Consider the following 26,154-nt stretch of genomic DNA (forward strand, 5'->3'; position numbering starts at 1 on the left):
CAAACGAAAGACAAACAAAACTTTTTTATCTTTGATACATGTTTTAAATTATGTTCTGTTGTGATTTATAACATTTTTTTCGAATTTAAAAATTTATGCAAGTTCCCTATTATGAGTGTGGTCGGCTATCGTATCAATAAAGTTTGCAAGTATTGTCTCAATTAATTACACAGAGTCCATTTTGTTGCTCTTTAAATTTAAATTTCTTTTATCAAATCCAACCTTTCTGTTAGTAGTAAATCTATAATCATAGAATATTTATGTTTTTATAATTTTTATAATTTCCTTACAAAATTTTTGTTGTATCTAATCTATAATCTTCTTAAGTAAATCTATAATCATATATTTATGTTTTTATAATTTATAAAATTTTTGTTTTTCCCTATTTTTAGTGCGGCTCGCGCTGCCCCCTTGCACCTCGGGTCCGAACGGGTCTGTATACCAATAAAGATGAGAAATGTAAGTTGTTATTAACAGTAAATGATTATGCTAACACAAAAAAGTTTTTGTTAATCAAGTCGTATTAAGTAATTGTTTAACGCTGGAGCAGTCGCGCTCACTTCTGGCATGTAAGCAGTCGCACGTAGAGAAAAATCTAACAATACGAATTTAAATACGAATTTAAATATATTTCTAATATATTTCTAACAATTTTAAAGCTAATTGGTTCTCACCAAAGCCATAAATTCCACAAAAAAATAAAAAAGAAATTGAAAAAAAAATAAAAACGGAAAAGGACAAATTGTTGGATTTTTTGTAACGGCGCGACTGCTCCCGGGTTAAAAGGGGCCCCATTTCAAATTCTGCAGGGGGGCTCGACGGAGTTTGTTACGCCACTGTGCCTAAAGTCTTTTATCTGAGATCTCAAAGTGGAAAATATAGAAATGTAATATTTATTTAACATCTAGCAACGCTTTGCCTTGCTTTCACTTGAACACAGTATAAAGAGGGACAAGAAAGACGGAACATCCCAATCCGTGTAGAGATAATACGAGGATATCTTGCATAGCTTGGTTACGATGCGTACAGCGTACAGATCTTTGTGTAGTAAAACAAATCTGTTAAATAATATATTTGAACCTCCTCGTAAAATTTCCATTTTCAATTTACTTTGGACAGATAGTATTTTTAATGTCTATAATCTATAATATTATTACTGTTTCAGAATTTTGGGATTGCTGATTACTTTGCTAGTTAATGCTAATAATGCTAATGATGTCTTTATTATTGGCGATAACTTTTGTTTGACAAACGGCACATCAGCTATATATTTCACTAATACTGACGGTAAGGGAGATCAAGGTAAGAATTTTATTTTGTTAGGTATACTAACTACCAATAAAGTTTCTAGTGGCAGTGGCTCTGGTGTGAGAGCACGCAAAATAGAATTTTATTTTGCTGACGTCACAAAATCGAATTTTACAATGGGAGAATCGACAGTTGCCAGGCAACGTGACGTCACTATAATAGAATTATATTTTGCGTGCTCCCACCATTGATGTTTTTAACCCCTTATTGGACAAGATAACATACATAATACTACTGAGAGTGATGGATACCATTATCATTCAAGAATATTTAAAATCTCATTACAGTTAAAAAAATTACTTATTACTCCCTGGAAAATTATTATATAATTAAATGTAAAATTTGCCAATATTAAAATTCATTTATCGTTTAAGTTTTTCAAACAAAAATAAATAAACAATCTACTATTCTTTTTCTCATGATCATCTTTCAGTGCGTCACAGTTTTTCGATTTCTCTCTAACGCATTAAATTGTATGTGACAGAAAAAAAGGCACGTCTGGGAATACTTCGGTAATTATTCTAGTTCGGTGATTATTCTAGTTGTCGATAGATGGCGCCATAATCAAAAAAGAATTATTTATTAAATAAAATAATAATATTATCAATATAATCTGTACAATTTATAAGACTATACAAATGAAAGAAAATACCATTTTATAAATGCAATAGACACAATTGATTTGGTTTTATTCCAAATTGAAAATAAAATTTGACAACTGTCAGATTTAACTAAAATGTCACGTTAGAATAAATGTCATAAATGTGTATTATCACGGACTTACCTTTTTTTCTATAATTTGTGACGCACTGAAAAATGTTCATGAAAAGGAGTATACTTTAAATTATCTAATGTTATAAAAGCCTAATGCGACAAGTTGCGCCGTCTGTCCGGGGCATATCTAGATATGTAAACATTAAATGGCGTTCAATAAACGTCATTATATTTTTATTTGTTATCTTTTTCATAATAGCTCACAGTGAGTGAACCGATTTAGATAATTTGATTTTGAAACATTTGTCGAAATCCAAGGAAGGTGAGAAATTTATTTATTTTTTAAATCGCTAACTTTTTATCTTTTATTCTTTTAAATTTTATAAATGATTAAAAAAATAATTAAATTAAAATGAAATAAGTAACCAGTGAATATCTTCCTTATTTACTTCATATTATTTACCATAGCGTGTAATTTTTAAAGCGAATACTTTTTATCGCTACCCAAGATAATAATGATAATGAATAATGGTAGGGGAGCAAAGTATGCTAAATTTGCAGTCACTCGAGCGTTATGGACAGAGCCGGCCCGAGGGCCGTGCGAGCCGTGCGCCCGCACAGGGCGCCAAGGGTTTGGGGCGAATTTCCTTCCACCCCAAAAAAAAAATTAAAATGCGATAAATTATTAAATTATGTCAATTTTTTAAGCCAATTATTCATTCATTTATAATGAATTAGTAATATTTCAGAATGTCTTAGTAAGTTTTAATTTTTTATAGACAAATAATTTCTATGTTCAGAATCATCCAGGAGGTCTACAATTTCTTCGCAGGATTACCACATCGTTGGGATGTTCTGAAACAACACGTAACAAACTTGACCCTGAAACCTTTGAGTGAGACTAGTAAACCGGGAGATATTAACAGAACTTCAACCACGATTTTCTAAGTCCTGCCCTTTGCAATACTGGAAGGTTAGAGAAGGTACTTACAATTTGTGAAAAAATCCACGGGTTTCCTGTGACATTTTTCTGTGAAAATTAGATTTTCCATGAATAAAAAAATTGGGAGTTGCGATGAATTTTTAAGTCCTGCCATATCCATAGAATAACAGGATACTATCTATTTTATGAAGAAAATTTTTTGGGCAGGACGGTCGCAAAAGTACTTAGGGAGTATACATATATACAAATATGTAATGAAAATAATGAAATTTTCATGATTTTCTAAGTCCTGCCAACTTAATAAATTAATTATATTTATTTCAAAATGACCAAAAAAAATATTGGCATGACGTCACCTAATGTTTAACTGCACTTGTTCCTTGGAAAATTTTGTATAAAATTTTCACTCTGGTTCCGTGATTTTCTAAGTCATAAAATAAATTTTATTACAAAATAAATAATTTCAGTATACATTATGCAAAATGGCAGGATGTTTAGTTACACCTTTTTTACTATATATAGATAAAAAATTTGTAAGATAATTCGTGGAAAATTACACGATTTTCTAAGTCATGCCATTTCGCACATATCTCAAGAAGGTTAATATAAATCTATTTTCAAAGAGGCAGGATGGTTGTATAGTTATTTCGTATAAAAAAATTAAATTATCTGTCTGTAAAATTATTTCAGGGTGTTATACAAACATATTCATATCACCACATTTTTCTTGAGTCATACCATGCCGAGTATGCTTAAAAAACACTAATCTAAAACCGTTTACAACTTTACAAATGTCATCAGACCATCTGGTTGGCGGACGACCTCTACTTCGATATGCTTCGTCTAGAAGAAGCATATCGATGTCTTGTAATTAGTTTCTTTAAAATAGCTGCAGAACGCTTTTATTTGGAAAAACGAAAACTGGTACACTTATTTATCTTCCAGAGGTCAATTGTCAAATGTCAATTATCAATTGTCAATTTTTAGTACCGGTCATAGGGGTCCGTTTGGGTACGGAAACGGATATATTATCGAATAACTTTTCTGTCTAACTTTTAAGCATCTCTGACACTGGATTATTGAATTCTGGGATAGTTTTGTACTAAAAGGTACTTTTGCTTTAACTCAGAAGAATACGCAATGCAGTGTTCTAGAAAAATCGATGTGAAAAATTTTTCGCTTTTTGGTTTTTTGAGTTTAAAAGAATTGAGAAAAATTCTATTTAGAAAAACGAAAACTGCTACGTTTATTTCTCTTCCAGAGATGAATCGATTTTATCAATTGTGAATTTCTAGTACTGGTCATAGGCCGCCGTCTATTTAAAAGTACGCCCACCAATAAAACGAGTGTGATTCATGTGCCTGAAACTTTTTTATCTTCGAGAGGCCCCACACCAAAGAAACATAAAACATGACACGTTTCATGAAAATAAAACACAGTTAAACAAATTGAAGTCCGCACACACAAGAAGCGAGTGTGATTCATGCACATAAAACATTTTTATCTTGGTGAAATCTGTTTCAGGAAAGAGATCGTGTTGTATTTTTCGGTTTCAGTTTCATTGTTTTGGACAGTTAATTACGTGCATAATATGAATTCCAACCAAGAATTTAATATTGCATTGGTTTCTGTTGTAAAGTAGAATGAAGAGTTGTACAATTATTATAACCTGGAGAGGTACTCGAATAGGTAATGATAAGAAAATATCAGTTTTCTTTAAACCAGGACCCACAATAAAACAATGTAGATGTTTGAATACTCAGTCTATAAAATTATTTAAATTTGGGAAGATGATTACTTAGTTCGTTTGCAACCAAATACGTACTATGATTATGATGTTGGGCAGTAATAAAAAGTTGCCGCAAGAGTAACAACCTCGTCATCATTACTTTCCATTGTTGGCTATACAAATTTTCATTTTGTTTCTTTGATTAGTATATAATATGAAACGGTTTCGTCCTTCACAATTCATTTTGTTTCATGTTTTACGTTTTATGTTTTACTTCACGTTTCTTTGATCTGCGGCCTCCCTTAGAAAGTAATAAAGGTTTGCCATGACAGCAACGACCTCGTCATAACTTTACATTGTCGACTATACAAATTTTATTTTTGTTTCTTCGATTAGTATATCACATGAAATCAAATGTTTTTTCACAATTTATTTGTTTCTTATTTCAAGTTTCATGTTTCACGTCTCATCTTTCACGTTTTATGTTATTTTAATCTGCCTTAGGAAGCATTTTCAGATTAGTTGAATTGTGTTAAATTGCCGTAAAATTAATAAATTTATTAATTGCCTTTATTGCAATTATTAATTGCCTTAAAATCAATTTGTTGTTATTAATTTATTTTGTTGCATAGCAATTTTATCCCGCCTTCTTACTTGTTCGAACACAAAATACACACGCATGTAACAGGCGCTGAGTTGCCGCACTCAACTCGTTTTCCTAATATTGTAGGATTGTAGATATTATCCTGATATTGTTTCCTATATTTGATAGCAAAATTTACTAACACTAACAACACCAGAATAACGATTTTTAAATACAGCATCTATCTACTTGCAACTTTTTGCATTGTGTTCAGGATAACATCAGGAAAAGGTGTATAATATAAAAATGGGTAGAAATTGCATTTTAGTGCATAACATGCATCCAAAAGTGCATAAACCTGTCAAAATCGGTGTATGAAGGGCAAAATTTTGTTATTTTTGAGGTTTATGGAGTTACGAATACGCAAGCAGAACCGACCTCTGAATCACCTAGTGCCCAGAGTTGCTGCTAAGGCACGCCATCTGGAGTTTCGTGGGATATCGGCAATAAATAAAAAAAAAAACAGAATATTCGATGGTTTTTGGGATGGCCGAACACGAATATGACATTACAACCGACCCTCGGAGCACCTGGTGCAAAGGGTGACTGATCTCGAATTTAAGAGAGTTTTTGGAGGTCGATTCTGATGGCGTATTCATGTTCAGCAACCACAAAACTCTTCGAGAAATCTACTTGCATCACTTTAGTGTCTGAAAGCCTCGAAATTTAAGAATACGGCGTGTATATTAGTCACCCCGGGCACTAGGTAAAGATCTGTTCTAATGTGACATTCTTGTTCAGAAACCCCAAAAACCACCTGAGTAATCTGTCTGTATCAATTTACTGCCGAAATTAATATATAAATATGGTATAGAAAATGCTTAGCAAATAAAAAGGTACCATAAAATATCATTTTATTATAATACTAAAATACAGGGTGTCCCATTTAAGAAAACTCAAAAAATACTCATTCCGAGTTTCAAGTTTCAACCAACCCCGTATACTAAAATTAAACATTTTGGTATACTATTAATAACTGACAATAGTAGACTATATTAAAAATCGTTTAAACATAAATTAATAGAAGTTTGGATATCAAATCACTAACAATATGTATAGGGTGTGAATGTTCCTACAAAATAAAAAAAAAACGTAATTATATTTTAAACTACCTCGTATAATATTTCAAAACACTATATTTTATTAAAGAGAACATCGAGTAGAATCCAAAAATGTAAAAATATACAGGGTATTCCATTTAAAAAAACATAAATTTTTGTCACCCTGTGAAAACGGGTAGCCCTGTATATTAGAAAATACTGTTAAATTATAGTCCTATCTGTGGCACATGTTTTACCTAAATAACTTTTTTCGTATATCTTACGACAAACGAGTAATTGGACTAGCCCACACTAATGCCCCACCCTGTATACAAAATAACCATAAAACCATCCTGCCTCTTTGTATATAGACTTATATTAAGATTCTTGAAACATGTGCAAAATGGCATGACTTAGAAAATCGTTGACTTTTTCACGAATTTTCTTACAAATCTAGGACTCCTGCCGTCTTACAAGAACTGTTTAACCTTCCTGCCGAGTACCGAAAAGATATTGATTGTATTTGAGTATTATAACTTTTTAAAGGCAGGACTTAGAAAATCACGGAATCAGGGTGAGAATTTTCCGCAGAATTTTCCAAGGGACAAGTATACTTAAACATTAGGAGACGTCATGCCAATATTTTTTTGATCATTTTGAAATAAATATGTTTAGTTTATTAAGTTGGCAGGACTTAGAAAATCATGAAAATTTCATTATTTTCAATACATATTTGTATATATGTATACTCCCTAAGTACTTTTGCGACCGTCCTGCCCAAAAAATTTTCTTCATAAAATCGATAGTATCCTGTCTATCTACGGATATGGCAGGACTTAGAAATTCATCGCAAAACCCTATTTTTATTTTTTGGGAAAATCTAATTTTTACAGGAAAATGTCACAGGAAATTTGTGGATGTTTCCACAGATTGTAATTACATCGTCTACCCTTCCAGTATTGCAAAAGGCAGGACTTAGAAAATCGTGGCTGAACTTCTGTATAATATCTCCCAGTCTATAGGTGGGAGAGTCGAATTAATGCGGTTGTGCCACTGATATATCAGCTTGGGGAAGTCTATGACGCGCTTTTTGAATGTAGTCAAGACCAAAAAAGGCTAGACGGATATGCAAGAAATACAGCTACAAGTTTGGCCAAAAAGTTGAAAGATTTCCGATTCATCTGCTGCTTAGTAACGTGGTATATGATTTTGTTTAAGATAAACCTCATACGCAAGAAACTTCAAAAGGTTAACATGGACATAGCAAACTCTCTTGCTTTGGTTTCTTCAACGAAGCAATTTTTTCAAGAAACAAGGAGTTGTGCAAGATTCAACAGAATATTAGTCGATTGCAGGGAAGTGGCCGAAATGATTGAAGTTGACCCAGCATTCCCTAAAGAAAGTGAACTGCGGCCGAGAAAAAAGAAGAAAATGATTTTTTATAAATCAAGTGATGAAACAGTTCTTGATCCTGAGATCGTGTTCAAAACTAAATTCTTCTACGCGGTCTGGGATCAGTGTATTTCTTCTCTAGGAGACAGATTTGAGCAGCTTCAAAACTATCACCAACTGTTTGGGTTTCTACATTCAAAGACCACAAGTGATGACAAAACCTTATTAACATGCTGCAAGGACCTACACATTGCTCTCACTAATGGCCAGCACAGTGACATTGATAGTCTTCAACTATATTCTGAATTGAAACTTGTCAAAAACATGATTCAGAATGTCGAAAAAGAAGACAAAGGCAAAATCAAAGGCCCAGTTGACATGTTGAGCTACTTAGCAGACAACGGATTTGTGGAGAACTTTCCTAACCTGTGTGTAGCACTGCGAATCCTTCTCACTTTCCCAGTGTCTGTCGCGAGTGGAGAAAGGAGTTTCTCCAAGTTGAAAATAGTAAAAAATTATCTGAGGTCTTCCATGTCGCAAGACAGATTGGTGTGACTAGCTTTGATGTCAATTGAGTTTGCAGTGCTCGATGCAAAATTGATGTTAATGCAATTGTAAATGAGTTTTCCCAGAGAAAATCTAGAAAAGTTAACTTTGTTCAACTTAGCCTATAACATAAAAACACAATGTCATGCCTCATTGCCTTACAAGGCCTACCACTTTATGTCCAAAGCTCAACATTGTTATTTTCAAGTTTAATTCATTTTAAAGCTTAATTCTTATTAAAAAACCATTTTTTTATTGATAAATAACCATAGTCATTAAATTTGTATAACCATTTTTGAAACTGTATTCAGGACTTGTAAATAAAATCTACTTGTATAACTTGTCAACTTAAGTTCAAATAAAACATGATACTTACAACCTTACTTTTACAACCATATAAAGTTGAACTTTTGAATTGCCCCCTCGGGAGGGGGGGGGGGCGCCAAAATAGTAATTCGCACGGGTGAAATATTACCCACGGGCCGGCTCTGGTTATGGGGACCTATTGAGTTGTGATTATTAGGTCCTAAAACCAAAATATGTAAGTTAAGTAAAATTTTCCATTTTAGTGGGGACTTTCCAGTTTTTAATTTCGTTTTCCATTTCCAACAATCGTTTTTTCCGATTATAGCACCATCTATCCATAATTCGAAAAAATGTCCTGAATAAAAATTGCTTATTTTTACGTAAAGAATCCAAATCTGCAATAAAAATTTGGAGGTGCCATTTAATATTTTAAAGTAACCCCCACCCCACCTCCGGGGGTGTCGTGTTTGGTACCATTCGATAGATTTTTCAAAAACATTTTGAACGTGTATTTTGCAATTTTTCGATCTGATGTTTTTGCGAAATATCGCGGGGTTTGAATTTAAAATTTTAAATTTACCATCCACCCCTCTCCGTGTGGGGTCATGTTTAGTACCATTCGATAGATTTTTAAAAATTATTGAAGACGTATTTTGTAGTTTTTCGATCTGACGTTCATTTTTTTTTTGTGAAACTTTTTGACTCGCCCATTTCCTTACGCCCCACAGTGGTCGAAAATTAAAATTTAGGAGGACTTGTTGAATTCGGTATGATATTTTTTTTAAGGCAATTTATTAAGAACAAGTCACTATAACTAATCATTATAACTAATACTCAATCGAGAAAAGAGGAAAAGTGTTAAAGTGTTTTTTTAATAATATGTATATTGTTACTATGAAACGCTTACAATTTTGAACATCTTTAACAACAAAATACTTGGATCACAGAATATATTATCCTGATGTATTCCCTGCTTGAATCTTCCACAAATAATACACAATAAATAACTTTTTATTAAGTTCACGTCTTAAATCAATTATTTATCAAATACACTATACAGGGTGTTAGTAAATAAGTATGAAAAATTTTAAGGGCTAATTGTACATGAAAAATTAATGCCAGTTTGCTCTATAAACATATGTCCGCAAATGCTTAGTTTCGGAGATACGGGGTGTTGAAATTTTTATTTCAATCTGCCAATTTATTTATTGCTTTAAGACCAGTTGAGCTACGAAAATGAAATTTGGTGAGTTTTAGGAGGTAGTTATTATGAATTTTATGAGATACAATTAAGAATTTTGTATTCATCATTAGCGCGCCTACGGGCAATGGTCTGAATTATTTTAAAGATAAAAATAGTACGCCACTGAGATATTTCGAATTAGAAAATATTTTTAAATTTCACGTCTAATTTATGATAAAAAACCTTTCTTGTCTTTTTTTCATATGATGCACCGTTTTTATGCAGAAAAATAAAACATCTTGGCGCGTATTTTTCATTTCTTAATACATCATCAAGAACTATCCAATATAATAATACTAAACTAGAACAATAACAGAAAATATTACTAATAAGATTTCAGCTAGGTGCAAAGCTGCAAAAAATGTTTAAAATGATCTCCTTTGCAGATAACAGAAAAATTTTACTTTCATCATTGTCGCGGGTACGGGTAATGGTCTGAATTTTTTGAAGAAAAAAGTAGTACGCCACTGAGATATGTCAAATTAAAAATAATTTTTGAATTGCTGGTTCAATTTACGACAAAAAATCTTTCTTTCCTTTTTTTCATACGAGGCGCCGTTTTTATACAAAAAAATAAAACATCTTAACGCTTACCAAGTATTTGAGGTAGTTTCCATGGTAAGACCCCATTTTAACAGTCCCCGTTTCAGCGGTTCTCGATTCCACCGACCCTTTTCAGCAGTCCCCGGTTTAGCGGTACCCATTTCAGCAGTCCCCGTTTCGGCGGTTCTCTATTCCACCGACCCGTTTCAGCGGCGTTTGGTTCTGCAGCATGCCGTTTGAGGGGCATCGTTCAGGAAAATGAGTAAAAACAGGACCCTCTTGGGGACAGTAGTTTTAACAATAAAAAATGAATTTTATAAAATAAACAATAAATTGTCCCAAAATCACCCTCTATATGGCTTTGCAATTGCAATTATCTCGGTCAATTGTTTATATACCTATTACAATATGCTTACCACCAAATTAAAGAACTTTTTAAGATCTACATTTATTTGAAACATTTTTCTCTAAAATGTACAATAAACGTTTTATAGTAAAAAAACTGCTTTTTTCATTCTTTACAATTGTTTAAAAGAAAAAAGCAAAATCAGCTGTACGTCTTCACGGAATTATCATCAGTTATCCCTCATCTACCGTTTAAAACTTTGAAAACCGTGTAGAACATTTTTACGTGAAATCGATGATTTTTTTCCCTATTAACTGGGGTATATACCAGATACTTAGATATTACCTGTATATTTTCAAACAAGAATAGGTTAAAATAATATCCTACAATAAAACTAATTACTTTTATCATTGTCATATTATTATTTTCTTATTGAGACCGCTCTATTGGGGACCGCGTTTATGGGGACCGCTGAATCGGGCACCGCTGAATCGGGGTACCGCTGAAACGGGGACCGCTGTATTGAGACCGCTCAATCGGGGACCGCGCTTATAGGGACCGCTGAATAGGGGTGAAACCGTTTCCATATGCATAGAAACTTAGTTCAAATACTTTGTAAACGTTAAGATGTTTAATTTTTTTGCATAAAAACGGCGCCGCATATGAAAAAAAGGCAAGAAAGATTTTTTGTCGTCAATTGAACGAGGAATTCAAAAATGATTTTTAGTTTGACATATCTCAGTGGCGTACTATTTTTTTCTACAAAAAATTCAGACCATTACCCGTACGCGCGCCAATGATGAATATAAAATTCTTCTGTTACCTGTAAAGGAGATCATTTTAAACATTTCTTGCAGCTTTGCACCTAGTTGAAATGGTATTAGTAATATTTTCTGTTATTGTTCTAGTTTAGTATTATTATATTGGATAGTTCTTGATGATGTATTAAGAAATGAAAAATATGCGCCAAGATGTTTTATTTTGCTGCATAAAAACGGTGCATCATATGAAAAAAGGCAAGAAAGGTTTTTTATCATAAATTAGACGTGGAATTTAAAAATATTTTCTAATTCGAAATATCTCTGTGGGGTACTATTTTTTTCTTTAAAATAATTCAGACCATTGCCCGTAGGCGCGCCAATGATGAATACAAAATTCTTAATTGTATGTCATAAAATTCGTAATAACTACCTCCTAAAACTCACCAAATTTCATTTTCATAGCTCAACTGGTCTTAGAGAAATAAATAAATTGGCAGTTTGAAATAAAAAATTCAACACCCCGTATCTCCGAAACTAAGCATTTGCGGACATATGTTTATAGAGCAAACTGGCATTAATTTTTCATGTAGAATTAGCCCTTAAAATTGTTCATACTTATTTACTAACACCGTGTATATCAATAGTATTTAATCAACAACTCCAGATATTCCCGATAGCCCTGTACATGAACGGGAAATACGGCGATACCGTGTAATTTTCAGGGGCAACTCCGAATTGCATGAAAATTTGGATATAGGTTCTACTTACCCTCCACTTCAAAGTTGAAATTGTGCTGTTGGTTGCTTTTACTTGGGGGGCAGTGGCGGCTCGTACCACTTTAAGAAGGTAGTGCCACAACTCGGGCAGCCGCCAAAATTTTTAGTGACGGATTCACGATATTGTCAAAAAAAGGTATACTGACAACAAAAACTAAAAAAAATATGCTCGGATATTTTTATCTTAAGTACATATCTTAAGTTTATTGATCTGAGGTGCCAAGCAATTGTCCAACATTGATCAAAACAGTTCCGTAAATTAATTAATAATAAAAACCTCTTAACCTACCACCAGCATTTACTGCTGATAGTGCTTGAAAATTGTTATTAGGATTTTGTCTCTATTTACCAATTTATAAAAATAATACTATTTCATTATTCACACATATGCACAAATTTTTGTAATGTCACTTTTAAAGTTTACGATATATGAAGTTCATTCTTCTATTTTTTGGTTGCAAAGTTTTCAATGACTTTATAATTAAAATTATCAATACAATTTACAAAATGCTTTTCTGCAGATAGCATACCTAAAGCACTAGGTTTCGATGTAAACATCGAAAAACAGCGTTCTGCTTCAGATGTTGGTGTAGGAATGGTAAATAAAATACTTAAAAGTTTAATAGTTTCTTCAAATGTGCTTTTTAAACCTTCCCTCTACAATAAAACCGATAGCGAAACAGCCCCAGAGGTAGTACTTAATTCGTCTCGCTAATACAGTACCTACTTCTAATTCAGTTTTAAACCGAGTTTTGCTTAAAAATTAAAATTGTCTCCATGGTTCATTAAGAAATGATTCGGAGAACTGATGCTTATAAGCAGAAAACTTCTCCGACATAAATAAATTAGAAGCAACTAAATGTCCGGAGAAGGTAGACCTTTGAAAGATCTGGTACTTTGAATATTATGAACCTTTAAGTCGTTGTCTAATTCGGCGCTAAAATTGACCAGCTCCTTAAATATGCCTCTATTTTCTGAATTTTCTTTTTCGTCGTGACCTCTTAAAGCTAACTCGAAAGCTCCACAACACCTTATAACATTTGTAGTTTTTTTTTCTAGCGAAAAACCACCAAAAATTTTTTTAAAATACTAATCTTTATTGTCAATTAATAAATTAAACTTAAGAAATAATCAAAATATTATCAAAATACCCACGATTATGATGCACTAAAAGTTTAATTATAAATACAAAAACTTTTTAACAGAAAATATACATAATAAAAGCGACAAACCAGCACGTAAAGAAACTCAAAATAAATAGACCTGGCTTCATACCCTCGTGCCTGGCACAGAGATTCTAATGTATACTAATAGTCTATATTCTAATGTATACTAAGGTATACTAATAGTCCAATATAGCTCTTTCTCTGTCACTTACATATAATGCTCGTAAAATCTTTCTCTCTTTACTCGTGCCAGTACTGACTTCGGCGCGAAGGAGATTCTCCTGTCGAATACTCTCCGCTGTCGGCAGGGATTGTATTGCGCCCATAGTTGCCATATTTTATATAATTTATGAAGATCAAAAGAAATACACACAAAAAATTAATAGGAATTAAAAAGTTTTGAAGATAAAAAATATGTTTATGGATAATTAGCAAGGTAGTGCCATGGCTCTATGGCACTACCTCACGGGCCGCCACTGTTGGGGGGTGATAGTCACCCCTTCTCGGGGGTGAAAAAACATACGTTAAATATAAGACCGGAAATGGATAAATTGACTAATTTGAGTTTTTTACGTAAGTGAATACTTTTCGAGTTATTCGCGATTGAAAATGTTTATTTTTCGACAAAAAAACTACGTTTTCACACGGTTTTTCGCATATAACTCAAAAAGTAAATCTTTGATCGTACAAAATATTCTTAGCACAAGTGTAGCTTATAAAAAACCGAAAAAAATGGTGTATCAGTAAGTCTCTCAATCGAGTAAAAACAAAGTTGTAGCTCATGAAAAATACGTTCTTATTCGTCTAATTTCAAATCGAATATTTCAAGGTGAAATCATTGAAAAATTAAGCACTTTTCGGGAAAAACCTATTCAAACTTTTTAAAGTGTTTATACGAATATTTATTTTAATTGTTTATAAAAGTTTCTAGCATTAAAAATAAGCGAGTTACGCTCAAAATAAAGTTGGCCCTCTTTTTTTTTTAGTAAAAAAAATCATGAAAATCTCCCCGTGTTTAGCTCACCAAATGAAATTAATCGCTACCGCTTTACAGACAATTTACTTACTTATCTATTTTTTATATGATCTGTCAATCTCTGCGGTTTAAAATGTTTATTTTTGAAAAGGTTATAGTTGAAAAAGCTTGAAGGGGTCACTAATCACGAGTGTATGCAAATTTTGAACAGCCATATCTTAACCAATTTTTGTCTTACGGAAAAACAACATGAAACTAGCATATTTAAAATAGCAAAACCTACATTTTTTACTGTTTAAGATTTTTCTTATCACTAATACTTTTTAAATTATTTTGAAAAAAGGAAACTTTTCAAAAATTTTTGATTTTTTTTTACTATAATAGTATATTGTGCAACAAGTGCAGAAAGGTACTAATTTCTCACGAGTTTGAAAAGTTGCGGTACGAGCGCAAGCGAGTGCCGCAATTCAAACGAGTGAGAAATTACCTTTCTGCACGTGTTTCACACTATACTTTTTCTACAAGCACAGTTTTTCCTAAAAATAAAAATCACAATTTCCAAACGACGATTAATTATAATAGGTACCTATGTGATAAATTTTAAACTGTATTTAATTAATACCTACTAATCAATTTAAATTCCTTATACCTAAATAAATTACACAGAAATCAGTTAAAAAATTAATGCACTGCCTTAATTTGTTTAAATTTAAACAATTATTACACATTATTGACATTATATTTATGCAGTCACGGATTTACACAAAACCTACTTCATTCGACGTCTCTTGCACAGGTTGCTAAATCCTTATTGGTTATTTGATAATTATAAAATGTTTACTAAGAATAAAATTGTAAAATAAAACAGTTGTAACATCCATAATTTAGTTTCTATGCTATAGTTAAATATAATAATTGTCTTATAGGTTATATATTTGTCTAAAGTTTAACCACGGATGTAAACAGAATATAACGTTACTCAGAATGCGGTAGTCAACTGTGCAGAAAAGAACTTTGCGGCACAGAAACGTCACTTTGCGGCACAGAAACGTCACTTTTCTGCACACTAATGTCAAATATCTTATACTGTGAGAAAATATCAAGTTTTCTAACATAAAACCGTGCAGAAAAGTGCACTTTGAATAGTGGTTGTAGAAAAAATCATTTTTTTTAATAGCACTTTAAACCAGTTAAACTTACAGATCATATAAACAATACACATACAGTTAAAATAAATAGTAAAGGGGTATCGATTATTTTTTTTTAGGCTGCTAAATAGAGTGAGGTTTTCACAATTTTTTTTTACCAAAAAAGGGGTAAACTTTTTTTTAGTGTAACTCGTTAATTTTTGATGCTAGAAACTTTTGTAAAAAACAAATGTGAAGCTTTTAGATACTTTAAAAATGTTAATAAGCTTTTCCCGAAAAGTGCTTAATTTTTCGGTGATTTCGCGTTGAATTATTCGATTTGGAATTAAATTAGACGACTAAGAAAGTATTTTTCATGAGCTACAACTTGGCCTTTACTCAATTTATAGATTTCACTGATACACCATTTTGTTCGCTTTTTTATAAGCTACACTTTTGCTAAGAATATTTTTTTTTCGTAAAATATTTGCTTTTTGAGTTATTTGCGAAAAACGGTATGAAAACGTAGTTTTTTTTTTGTCGAAAAATCAACATTTTCAATCACGAATAATTCGAAATGTATTGACTTACGTAAAAAACTTTATGGAACGAAAGTTGCTTATAATCCGTCAATTTATCCATTTCCGTGTTTATTTTAAACACGCGTTTTTCACCCCCGAGAAGGGGTGACTGTCAGCCGCCAAGTAAAAGAAACCAAAGGCACAAATTCAACTTTGAAGTGGAGGGTAAGTAGAACCTAAATCCAAATTTTCATACAATTCGGAGTTGCCCCTGAAAGTTACACTCCAAAACGGTCATTTATTGGGCTACGATGCCATGTCAAATACTTAAAATTGTCACTGATTTTCACGTCTGACTGACAATATGCTGACAATATTCTATTCGACTGAGTGTCTGAGTATTCTATTCGACTGAGTATATAAATACGTTATAAGATAAAGATAGATTTGGAAAATATTACCACGTACATTGTGTTCATTTTTTCAAATCCTGAAAAAACCAATAAATATTTTTGAAAAATTTAAAGGCAGAATGAAAGACTAAATTATTACCGAGGGCCGAAAGTCCCTTAGAATAAATAAAAAGTTTATTTTGAATGAGATATTTAAATATAAAATCACACTAAATTTTCTCTTAGTTTTTCACCCCTGTAACTTATTAAAATAAACATTATAGAAGTTATCAGGGACTTTCGGCCCTCGCTAATAACGTAATCTTTCATTCTGCGTTTATATTTTTCAAAATACTTATTAGTTTTCTCAGGATTCGAAAAAAATGAATCCCGATTTAAATAGCATTGCAGCCGAAAATACGTACACATCCTGTTAGAATTGTATTTTTAACACTTATGTCATAAATATATGTAGTAGGAAAAATTAAAGATTACCCATGAACGAACAGACATACTATACTTTCCTGTCACCGTGTCACAAAAAAAATTGGCCAGCGCAAGTACATGTAATAATTATATATTATACTTTTCATATAATACTGGTACTGATTCATTACTTTCTGGAACATAGAAAAGATGTGTTTATTATGATCACTCATGAGTAGTCTTTCATTTTTTCTACTATAACTATTTTCTGATTTTAGAGTCCAAGATATATCCAGATCCACCGCTTTCACCAATTAACTGTGATTCTAAAACCGAGGAATGTAAAGGGTGGTATATCGGGCAAAACGTTGAGAGAAGGGATTCGTATAGAACTTTTTCTCCTTCAATTATAACTGATAAACGATGGGAAAGTAAGTTTATTGTTATTTGGTTATAACACTAACACTTATACTTACAAACAAAAGTGTTGGGTAACGTTTTATATTTTCTTTCTGTTGTCTTTTCAACCGAAACTGATGATCAAAAAAATTTAAACACGACTAAAATAGTTATTTTCCTAACTAGTGCGGAAAGTGATACTTTCACGCACGAGATTGCCGTTGACCCGAACGACGCGATAGCGGAGTTCTGGCTAGGGATGGGAACAACCTACCGGTTTAAACCTAAAACCGGTTTTTTTACTTCGCAATAACCGGTTTTACCGGTTGTTTTTTGTCCCGGTTATAACCGGTTTTTTCTTTTTAAAGTAAAAACCGGATATTAGGATTTTACGGTGATTAGGATTAGGTTAGGTATTATTTTGGATCTCAGTCATAATCTCAAGTAATTATTCCAAACAAAACCATAATTGAAATTTTATTTTATTTTATAAACACACAAGCAAACTGAAAGTGCAATCTCACATCAGTCAGAAACAATTATTAAGTTTTATTATAATATTTCCTTGAATAGACAAGTAAGGATCTGTTTTTAGGTGGATATGAGAGGTGGCATTCAGATTTTTGCGGATAAAGTTAGGTGATAACTTCGTTAATAATAAGTTATTTATGCTCCTTCTCAAATATGCCTGGAACATTAGTAAAAAAAATAAAATATTTAAAAATTTTAAAATATTTCGTTTTTTTTTCTACTTTTTTTGCTTATAACTGAAAAACTGTTCATTTTAGAACAAAGTCCTATAAGAATAAAACAAAGATAATTAAATTTTCTATCAAATTCGATTGGTTAAAAGTGTCTTAATTTATCACCCTTGCTTCAAAATAGCAATAAACATAAAATAAGGGGACAAAACAAGGCTGTCCTTATTCAATGATTTTCCATCACTTAGGTTACACTTGGAACCTTCCTAATTCGCTTAGAAAATTTTTGTAATGTGCTAAAACCGTACACCAAATTTCATTAAAATTGACTTACTAGATTTTGCATAATAATTCTGCAATCTAAACTTTTTTTAAAAAAATTTAATTTTATAAATTCTTGCACAACAAAAACTAGAACATACAAAAATTTGTCAATTTTTTTACATATAAAGAAGTACTCCACCTATCTAATTCACTTTACAGAATTGAAATCTGATTATTTAAGCAGCCTCAGAAATGTTTTAAAGTTATAAACAATTTTTTGGCTTATAAACAAATTAGTGCTGTGGTTAGGAGGGGGTGCTACGGGCTCCTTTATTTAGATGGACCTACCCAAGTATTTTTATGTATTTTGACTTGTAGAACACGAATTTTTTGGGTAACAGTTGATCCGGATGTCGATAAGATTGTTATAAACAAAGAACTTGAGGAATTACATAAAATAGACTTTTCGCTTTTTTTGTATTTCTTGGGTAATTCTAAGCAAATAATGTTCTTACAAGTTTTTTCGTAGGATGCATAGTTTTCGAGATAAACGCGGTGGAACTTTCAAAAAATCGAGAAATTGTAATTTTTGAACGCGAGTAACGTTTGATTAAAAAATAAAATAGCAATTCTGCTGACAGCATTTGTAAGTTTAGGTCAAATTATACCGATTTTAATTATTTGCATTGCTAAAAATTAATTTTTTTATTATTAAACAAAGCTATTTGTTTATAAGCCAAAAAATTGTTTATAAATTTAAAACATTGCTGGGGCCCCTTAAATAATCCGATTTTAATTCTGTAAAGTGTATTAGATAGGTAGAGCACCTTTTTATATGTAAAAAAATTAACAAACTTCTAAATGGTCTACTTTTTGTTCCGAAAGATTTTTAAAAATTTGAACTTTTTTAAAAACATTTAGATTGCAAATTTATTATGCAAAATTTATTAGGTTGATTTTACTGATATTTTGTAGACGATTTAAGTAAGTTACAAAGAATTTCCTAAGCGAATTACTAAGGTTCTAAGTGGTTAAAAAATGTTGAATAACAACAGACTTATTTTGCCCCCTTATTTTGTATTTATTGCTATATTGCAGAAAAGGTAATACGTTAAGACATTTTTTACCAGTCGTATATCATACAAAATTCAATTATCTTTATTTTATTTCTCTACGACTTTGTTCCAAAATGAATCGTTTTAAAGTTATAAGCAAAGAAAAAAGAAAAAAATCGATGTTTTTCGAAATTTTTAAATATTTTAATTTTTTTATTAATGTTCCGGGCATATTTGAGAAGGAGCATAAGTCAATTATTATTACTGAAGGTGTCACCTCTCACATCCAAAAATAAACGTTTTTTCGCAGATCGTTACTGGTCTATAGGTACTGAGTGCAGTGTGAGAAGTGGCACCATTGAGAAAGAACGAAGGACACTTTTGTTCAACAAAATAAGATACTGACAATAGAAAATTCGGAGGTAAACAAAACTATCAACAAGAGCATACAAGAGAAAAAAAAAGTAAGAAACAAGAAGAACAAGTAGAAAATAATAATTCAACAACACAAAAATATTAAAAAGTAGGTACGTATTAGGCGAGGCAACGAAGCATTAAACCTAGTAATTCTGTGGAGTAAGATGAATCGTCATGCAACTTTTTGCATTCGATTCAAGAGAGTGTCAGGCAATTTTGTAAACTAAATTGATCTCCGGCGAAAAATTTTGAGCATGAGAAAATGCATTGTCAAAGTGGATCTCGAAGAGATGGAAAATGAAAAATTTATAACTCAGGAAATATTGAGGGAAATGAGTTCAATTTTTATACTTGGGGATTTTGGAGGTCACTGAACACGAATTTCATGACGGCGATGGTCTCCGAGGTACCTGGTGCCCAGGGTGAAACTCGTCGCCTGGGACGATCGAATAATTCGCGGGACGACCGAATAATAATTCGGGAAACGAAGATTGGATCGAAAAACTGAAAAAGACATGTTGAATATTTTTCAATAATCTATCGAATGACACTAAACCCGACCCCCTTACTCCACACCCTAAAGGTGGGGTGGGGATAACTTTAAAATCTTAAACGGTAACCCCATTTTTTTATTGCAGATTTAGATTGCTTACGTAAAAATAAGGAACTTTTATTCGAGACATTTATTAGAATTGTGGACAGATGTCGCTATAATCGGAAAAAACGATTTATCGTGATACCATAGGTAAATTATAGAAACGGTCTAATATCTCGAGAAATACACTTCCAAATAAAAAACCAAAAAATACGTGTTTAATATTTTTCAAGAACCTATCGAATAACATCAAACACGCCCCTTCACTCCACCTCTGGAGGTGGGGTGGGGGTAACTTTAAAATCAAATAAAAATCCTCATGTTTAATTGCAGATTTGGATTCATCATAAAAAAATTAGTAACATTTATTCAAAACATTTTTTAGAATTGTTAATAGATGACGCTAATAAATGGTGTTTATCCTAATAAAGCACCATCTATCCGTAATTCGAAAAAATGTCTCGAATAAAGCTTACTTATTTTAAGTAAGGAATCCAAATCTGCCATAAATGAGGGCTCCTATTTAAGATTTTAAAGTTACCCTCCAACCCCCTTCCAGCCGGTGGTGTTGAGAGTCGTGTTTGATGTTATTCGATAGGTTCTTAAAAAATATTAAACAAATATTTTTTGGTTTTTTATTTGGTATTTCTTGAGATAATAGACCGTTTCTATAATTTACCTATGGTATCACGATAAATCGTTTTTTGGATTATAGCGCCATCTGTTCAGAATTCGAAAAAATGTCTCGAATAAAAGCTGCTTATTTTTACGAAAGCAATCCAAATCTGCAATATCTGCAATAACAAATGGGGATTTTCATTTAAGATTTTAAAGTTACCCCCACCACACCTCCAGAGGATGGAGTAGGGGGTCGTGTTTAGTGTCATTCGATATATTATTGAAAAATATTGAACACGTTCTTTTCAGTTTTTCGATCCAATCTTCATTTCGCGAATTATTCGATTGTCCCGCGAATTATTTAATCGTCCCAGGCGACGTCTTCCATCCTGGGAGGGCACCAGTTACATCGGAGGCCATCGCCGTCATGAAATTCGTGTTCAATGACCTCCAAAACCCCCAAATATAAAAACTGAATTCATTTACGTCAATATTTCCTGAGTTCAAAATTTTTCATTTTCCATCTCTTCGAGATGCACTTTGAAGACGCATTTTCTTATGCACAAAAATTTTTGCCGGAGATCAATTTAGTTCACAAAATTGCCTGACACTCTCTCGAATAGAATTCAAAAACTTACTTACTGCACAAAATTCCTAGGTTTTGGGCTTTTTAGTGCTTCGTTGCTTCGCCTATTCGCCGTGTGCAAGTACTTGGAGGGGATACGAGAAGATCGTGCGCGAATAGCGGAGAAATATTGCAACTTTCTTAAATAATTCATTATCAATTGAAATTGTCAAATTCACGTATATTTCATATCTACTGTCAATGAAGAAGGAAAATTATATGTTGCTCCACAATATTGATTATGATATGCTTTTATTATACAGGGTGTTTCATTAATAATTGTCCATATAGTAACTGGAGAAACATTAGCTCAAAATATGAAGATTTAACCTAAAACACTTAAATAAAATGTGGTTCCTTACTGAGTTACAGGGTGTTTTATCTAAAAATTTAAAAATTATTTTTGCTCAGCTTTTTAAAACTGCTTGACATATCCTTTTCATACTTGACAGAAAGTGCGACTTCTATACAGCCTACTAAATTATGATACACAAACGTTTCTAGCTACTACTAGAGGCGTACGACAGGGGATAGTGAATGGTTGACCCTTCTCAAATTCTACGCCACTGGAGGAATTACCATTTTAGTGCCATTTTTAGATTCACCAATACTTTCTACGTAAATAATATACTCTTCATTGGTAACGATAAAGTCATTAGTTTTCGAGATATTTGAAGTTAAATATGAAACGGCACAGATATTTTGATTAATTTATACATATATTATGATTCATATTATTAGAATTTAAAAATTATTTATAGCCAGTACTTTGAAACTATTTGGCCTATCCTTATCATACTTGGCAGAAAGTGTAGGTACTGTACACCCTACTCAATTAAGATAAATAAACGTTTCTAGCTACTACCAGAGGCGTACGACAGGATATAGTTGCTGGTTGACCCTTCCCAAATTCTACGCCACTGACGAAATTGCTATTTTAGTGTAATTTTTTGGTTTTCCAATACTTTTTACGAAAATAATATACTCTTCATTCGTAACGATAAAATGATTAGTTTTCGAGATATTTGAAATTAAAAATGTAGAAATACACTACATTAATCAAAATAACCGTATCGTTTCATTTTTAACTTCAAAGATCTCGCATACTAATGACTTTATCTTTACGAATGAAGAGGATATCATTTTCATAGAAAATATTGGAGAATCCAAAAATTAAACTAAAATAGCAATTCCGCCAGTGGCCTACAATTTGGAAAGGGTCAACCATTCACTTTCCCCCGTCGTACGCCTCTGGAAACAGCCAGAAACGTTTTTTTAGCATAATCTAGTAGTTTGTACAGTACCTATACTTCCTGCCGAGTATGAAAATGATACGTCCAATAGTTTTAAAATGCTGAGCAAAAATAGTTTTTAAATTTTTAGATAAAACACCCTGTAACTCAGTAAGGAACCACATTTTATTTAAGTGTTTTAGGTTAAATCTTCGTATTTTGTGCTAGGGTTTCTCCAGTTACTATAAAATATGGACAATTATTAATGAAACACCCTGTATAAAAGTAAATTTAATTAATTGTATTTTGCTTGCAGTAGTGCATTTTAATAATAAATTTTATTTACTACATACAATTGTTTACCTTTTAATAACATAACCTTAATACATATTACTTTTTCTTCTTATAATTTTTTTGGGCTATGGCCTTGACAATAATTGTCCAGTAACCAGGACCAATATGATTGGCCAATATAATTAAAAGTCCGAAAAATGTTGCCGAGCTATGAAACCAGGTGTCGCTTTTCCGAACTTGCACGGTCCCAATAGGTACTACCACAACTGGTCATGATATACAAATGCATTCCATTAAAAAAATCCACGGAGAAGAAATAAATGACATAAATGAAATAAGTAGATAATAACACAATACTAGTATTACTTACATAATATGTATCAAGAAAAATTACGGCTATAATCAGATTTAAATTCTTATATATATATTATTTTATTATTATATAAAATAATCATAGTATATTATAGCATCAATGTTTCGAACTTTACGCGATACCTCTTCGGGTGACATTCGTAACTTTGATTTTTTTAAATGGGAAAGTACATCATGTGATACCTCATTTAAAAGCACTTGAAATACTGATTTAGAAAATGTATAATACTTCAATACTTTTAAAGAGCGTAGGCACAAAATTTCGGTCTAGTGCTTTTTAAATGCGGTTTAAATATATGTTCGAATTATGAGGAAACTGTTAATACCCCAGGCTGTGGGTGAAAAAACGTGATATAATTCAGGAATTTTTGAAACCTATCAGGTGTTGTAAAGGACGATGCCAGGAATAACTTCTACTAAAATGTAACCAAAAATATTGTGCGCTTCTTTTCATATTGCGATTTTCATTTGTTAAATTTGCAATTTTTAAAGATTTTTAATTTTGCAGCTTAGGATATTGATTTTAGAGAAAAACTTTTTTATAGAAAGTTGTAGTAAATTAAAAAACCTACAATTTGAACTATGGTAAGTTTAATTTCGTTTATTGGTTATTGCAAAACAGCCTGCGAAAGGTCCAAAATGGCCGTTTTTTACAATTGCATTATTTATTGTACAAATCATATTTTATTATTTTTTAAAGCTTTATAATGAAGACCTTTCAATTCTAAACATAAAAAAAATTGTAAAGCCAGATTAACGAATTTGTTGCTCAGATATTATAAATTGTTTATCCCAAGAGGTCAAATGTCGAAGGCTATAACTTTTTGAAAAAAAAATCGTAGAGAGTTGGTGAAACATCTAATGTCCTTCTAAAGATTTATATTTTCATATTCTGATGTAAATAAATGCGTAAAACATTTTTAAACCTCTAATTTTTGGGTTTGATAATAAGGGGGCAAATATCGTTATAAACATTTAGAGCTGAAGCGGCCCTGTACATCCTATGAGTTTTTAACTTACAGATTATTTTTGCTGAAGACCAAATGAAGATTTATAAGAAAATAAAAAAATTCTACGACCAACTGAAGCCGAGATAATTTTTGGGTTTGAAAATAAGGGGGCAAATTTCGTTATAAACATTTAGAACTGAAGCGGACCTGTACATCCTATAAGTTTCTAACTCACAGATTAAAGTTTCTGAAGACGAAACGAAGATTTATAAAAAAATAAAAAATTTTTACAACCAACTGAAGCCGAGATAATTGTTTTTTTTTTCTTAAATCGTAGTACCTTTATTTATAACAATTAAGAAATTATTTTACAGTTATTGACTAAACAAAGACTTATATTATCTTAAAAAAAATATTATAAAAAATAATTACATTTAATTATTAAAAATTATTTTTAAAATCGGTGCTTTTGCGAGCGGCCGAATTTTGCAAATCGCTTTTGCATGGCTCGCTTCAAATCCGAACGCTCGGAAAATTTCTACGTAACTTGTATTAAATTTTGACAGAAAACAATTTAATAATATTACCATTATAATATACAGTCTGTTTACCTCTGTATTTGTTTTTCTTGATAAACTTTTATATGTGAAATCTCATTTCTGAAGAAATAATATTATAAAAATGATACATATATATGAAATATATAACTATATTTTTAATTTTCTCATTGTTATATAAATATAATAATAATAATGTTACTTCTTATTATACAATATAAAACTTTTTCTTCTTGTAGTGAATATCCGTTTTTAATGTTGTCGAACATCCAAAAAGGATAGTCACTACAAGAAGAAAAATTTTATATTGTATAATATTCTTATTATACAATATATAGTTATTTGTATAAGCAGGGAGGAAAGTGCTACTTTTCCTCCCGAGATAACCAGTCATTTTTTCATTTTTACTTAATTTATTTATCTAACTAACCAACAAAATTTATTAGAACTAAAACTAACAAGTAGGTACAATATAACTGTCAACTGTCAAATACAAGTCAAATTATTAATGTAAACATTGTTAAGTTAGAATAACAATTTACTGTTTTTTACCATACTGCAAAATACAGATTGTTTTTAAATAAACCTTAAAATGTATAGATACTTACGTAATAGAAAATAGAGATTCTACAGGGGTTTAATAAGTTATATTTCATGAACGAAATACCATGATGTCACTTTTACTTTTCCTCCCTAGGGAGGAAAAGTAAAAGTGACGTCATGGTATTTCATTCATGAAATATAACTTATTGAAGCCCTGTACAATATCTTACATTTTTACGTAAGTATCTATACATTTTAATGTTTATTTCTAAAACACTCCGTATTTTGCAGAATGGTAAAAAACAGTAAATTGTTAGTTTGATTTAACAATGTTTACATTAATAATTTGACTTATATTTGGCAGTTGGCAGTTATATTCTACGTACTTGTTAGTTTTCGTTTTAATAAATTTTGTTGGTTAGTTACATAAATAAATTAAGTAAAAATGAAAAAATGACCTGTTATTTGAGGAAGGTGGAAAAACCTTATGTATAACATGGGAGTAAAGTGCCTTTTCCTCCCTTGAATGATTACTGTTCTCGGGAGGAAAAATAGCACTTTCCTCCCTTGTTATACAAATAGCTATTTCTTTGTGCGCGGATTTGGAGCGAGCCGGGCGATTTGCAAAATTCGG

The 26,154-nt window shown here is 31.6% G+C and overlaps 1 protein-coding gene across 1 annotated transcript in view; it reads left to right on the forward strand.

The window, feature by feature from the left end:
• LOC126887030 (uncharacterized) overlaps positions 1 to 26,154 on the forward strand; it is a 560,578-nt gene that overhangs the window by 93,607 nt on the left and 440,817 nt on the right. Inside the window, exons 2-3 of the mRNA XM_050654335.1 lie at positions 1,166 to 1,302; positions 17,177 to 17,329. Coding sequence (XP_050510292.1) covers positions 1,166 to 1,302; positions 17,177 to 17,329 — 290 coding nt within the window. The remainder of the gene's footprint in view (positions 1 to 1,165; positions 1,303 to 17,176; positions 17,330 to 26,154) is intronic.

This window comes from Diabrotica virgifera, chromosome 6 (genome assembly GCF_917563875.1).
Source record: "Diabrotica virgifera virgifera chromosome 6, PGI_DIABVI_V3a".
Lineage (NCBI taxonomy): Eukaryota > Metazoa > Arthropoda > Insecta > Coleoptera > Chrysomelidae > Diabrotica > Diabrotica virgifera.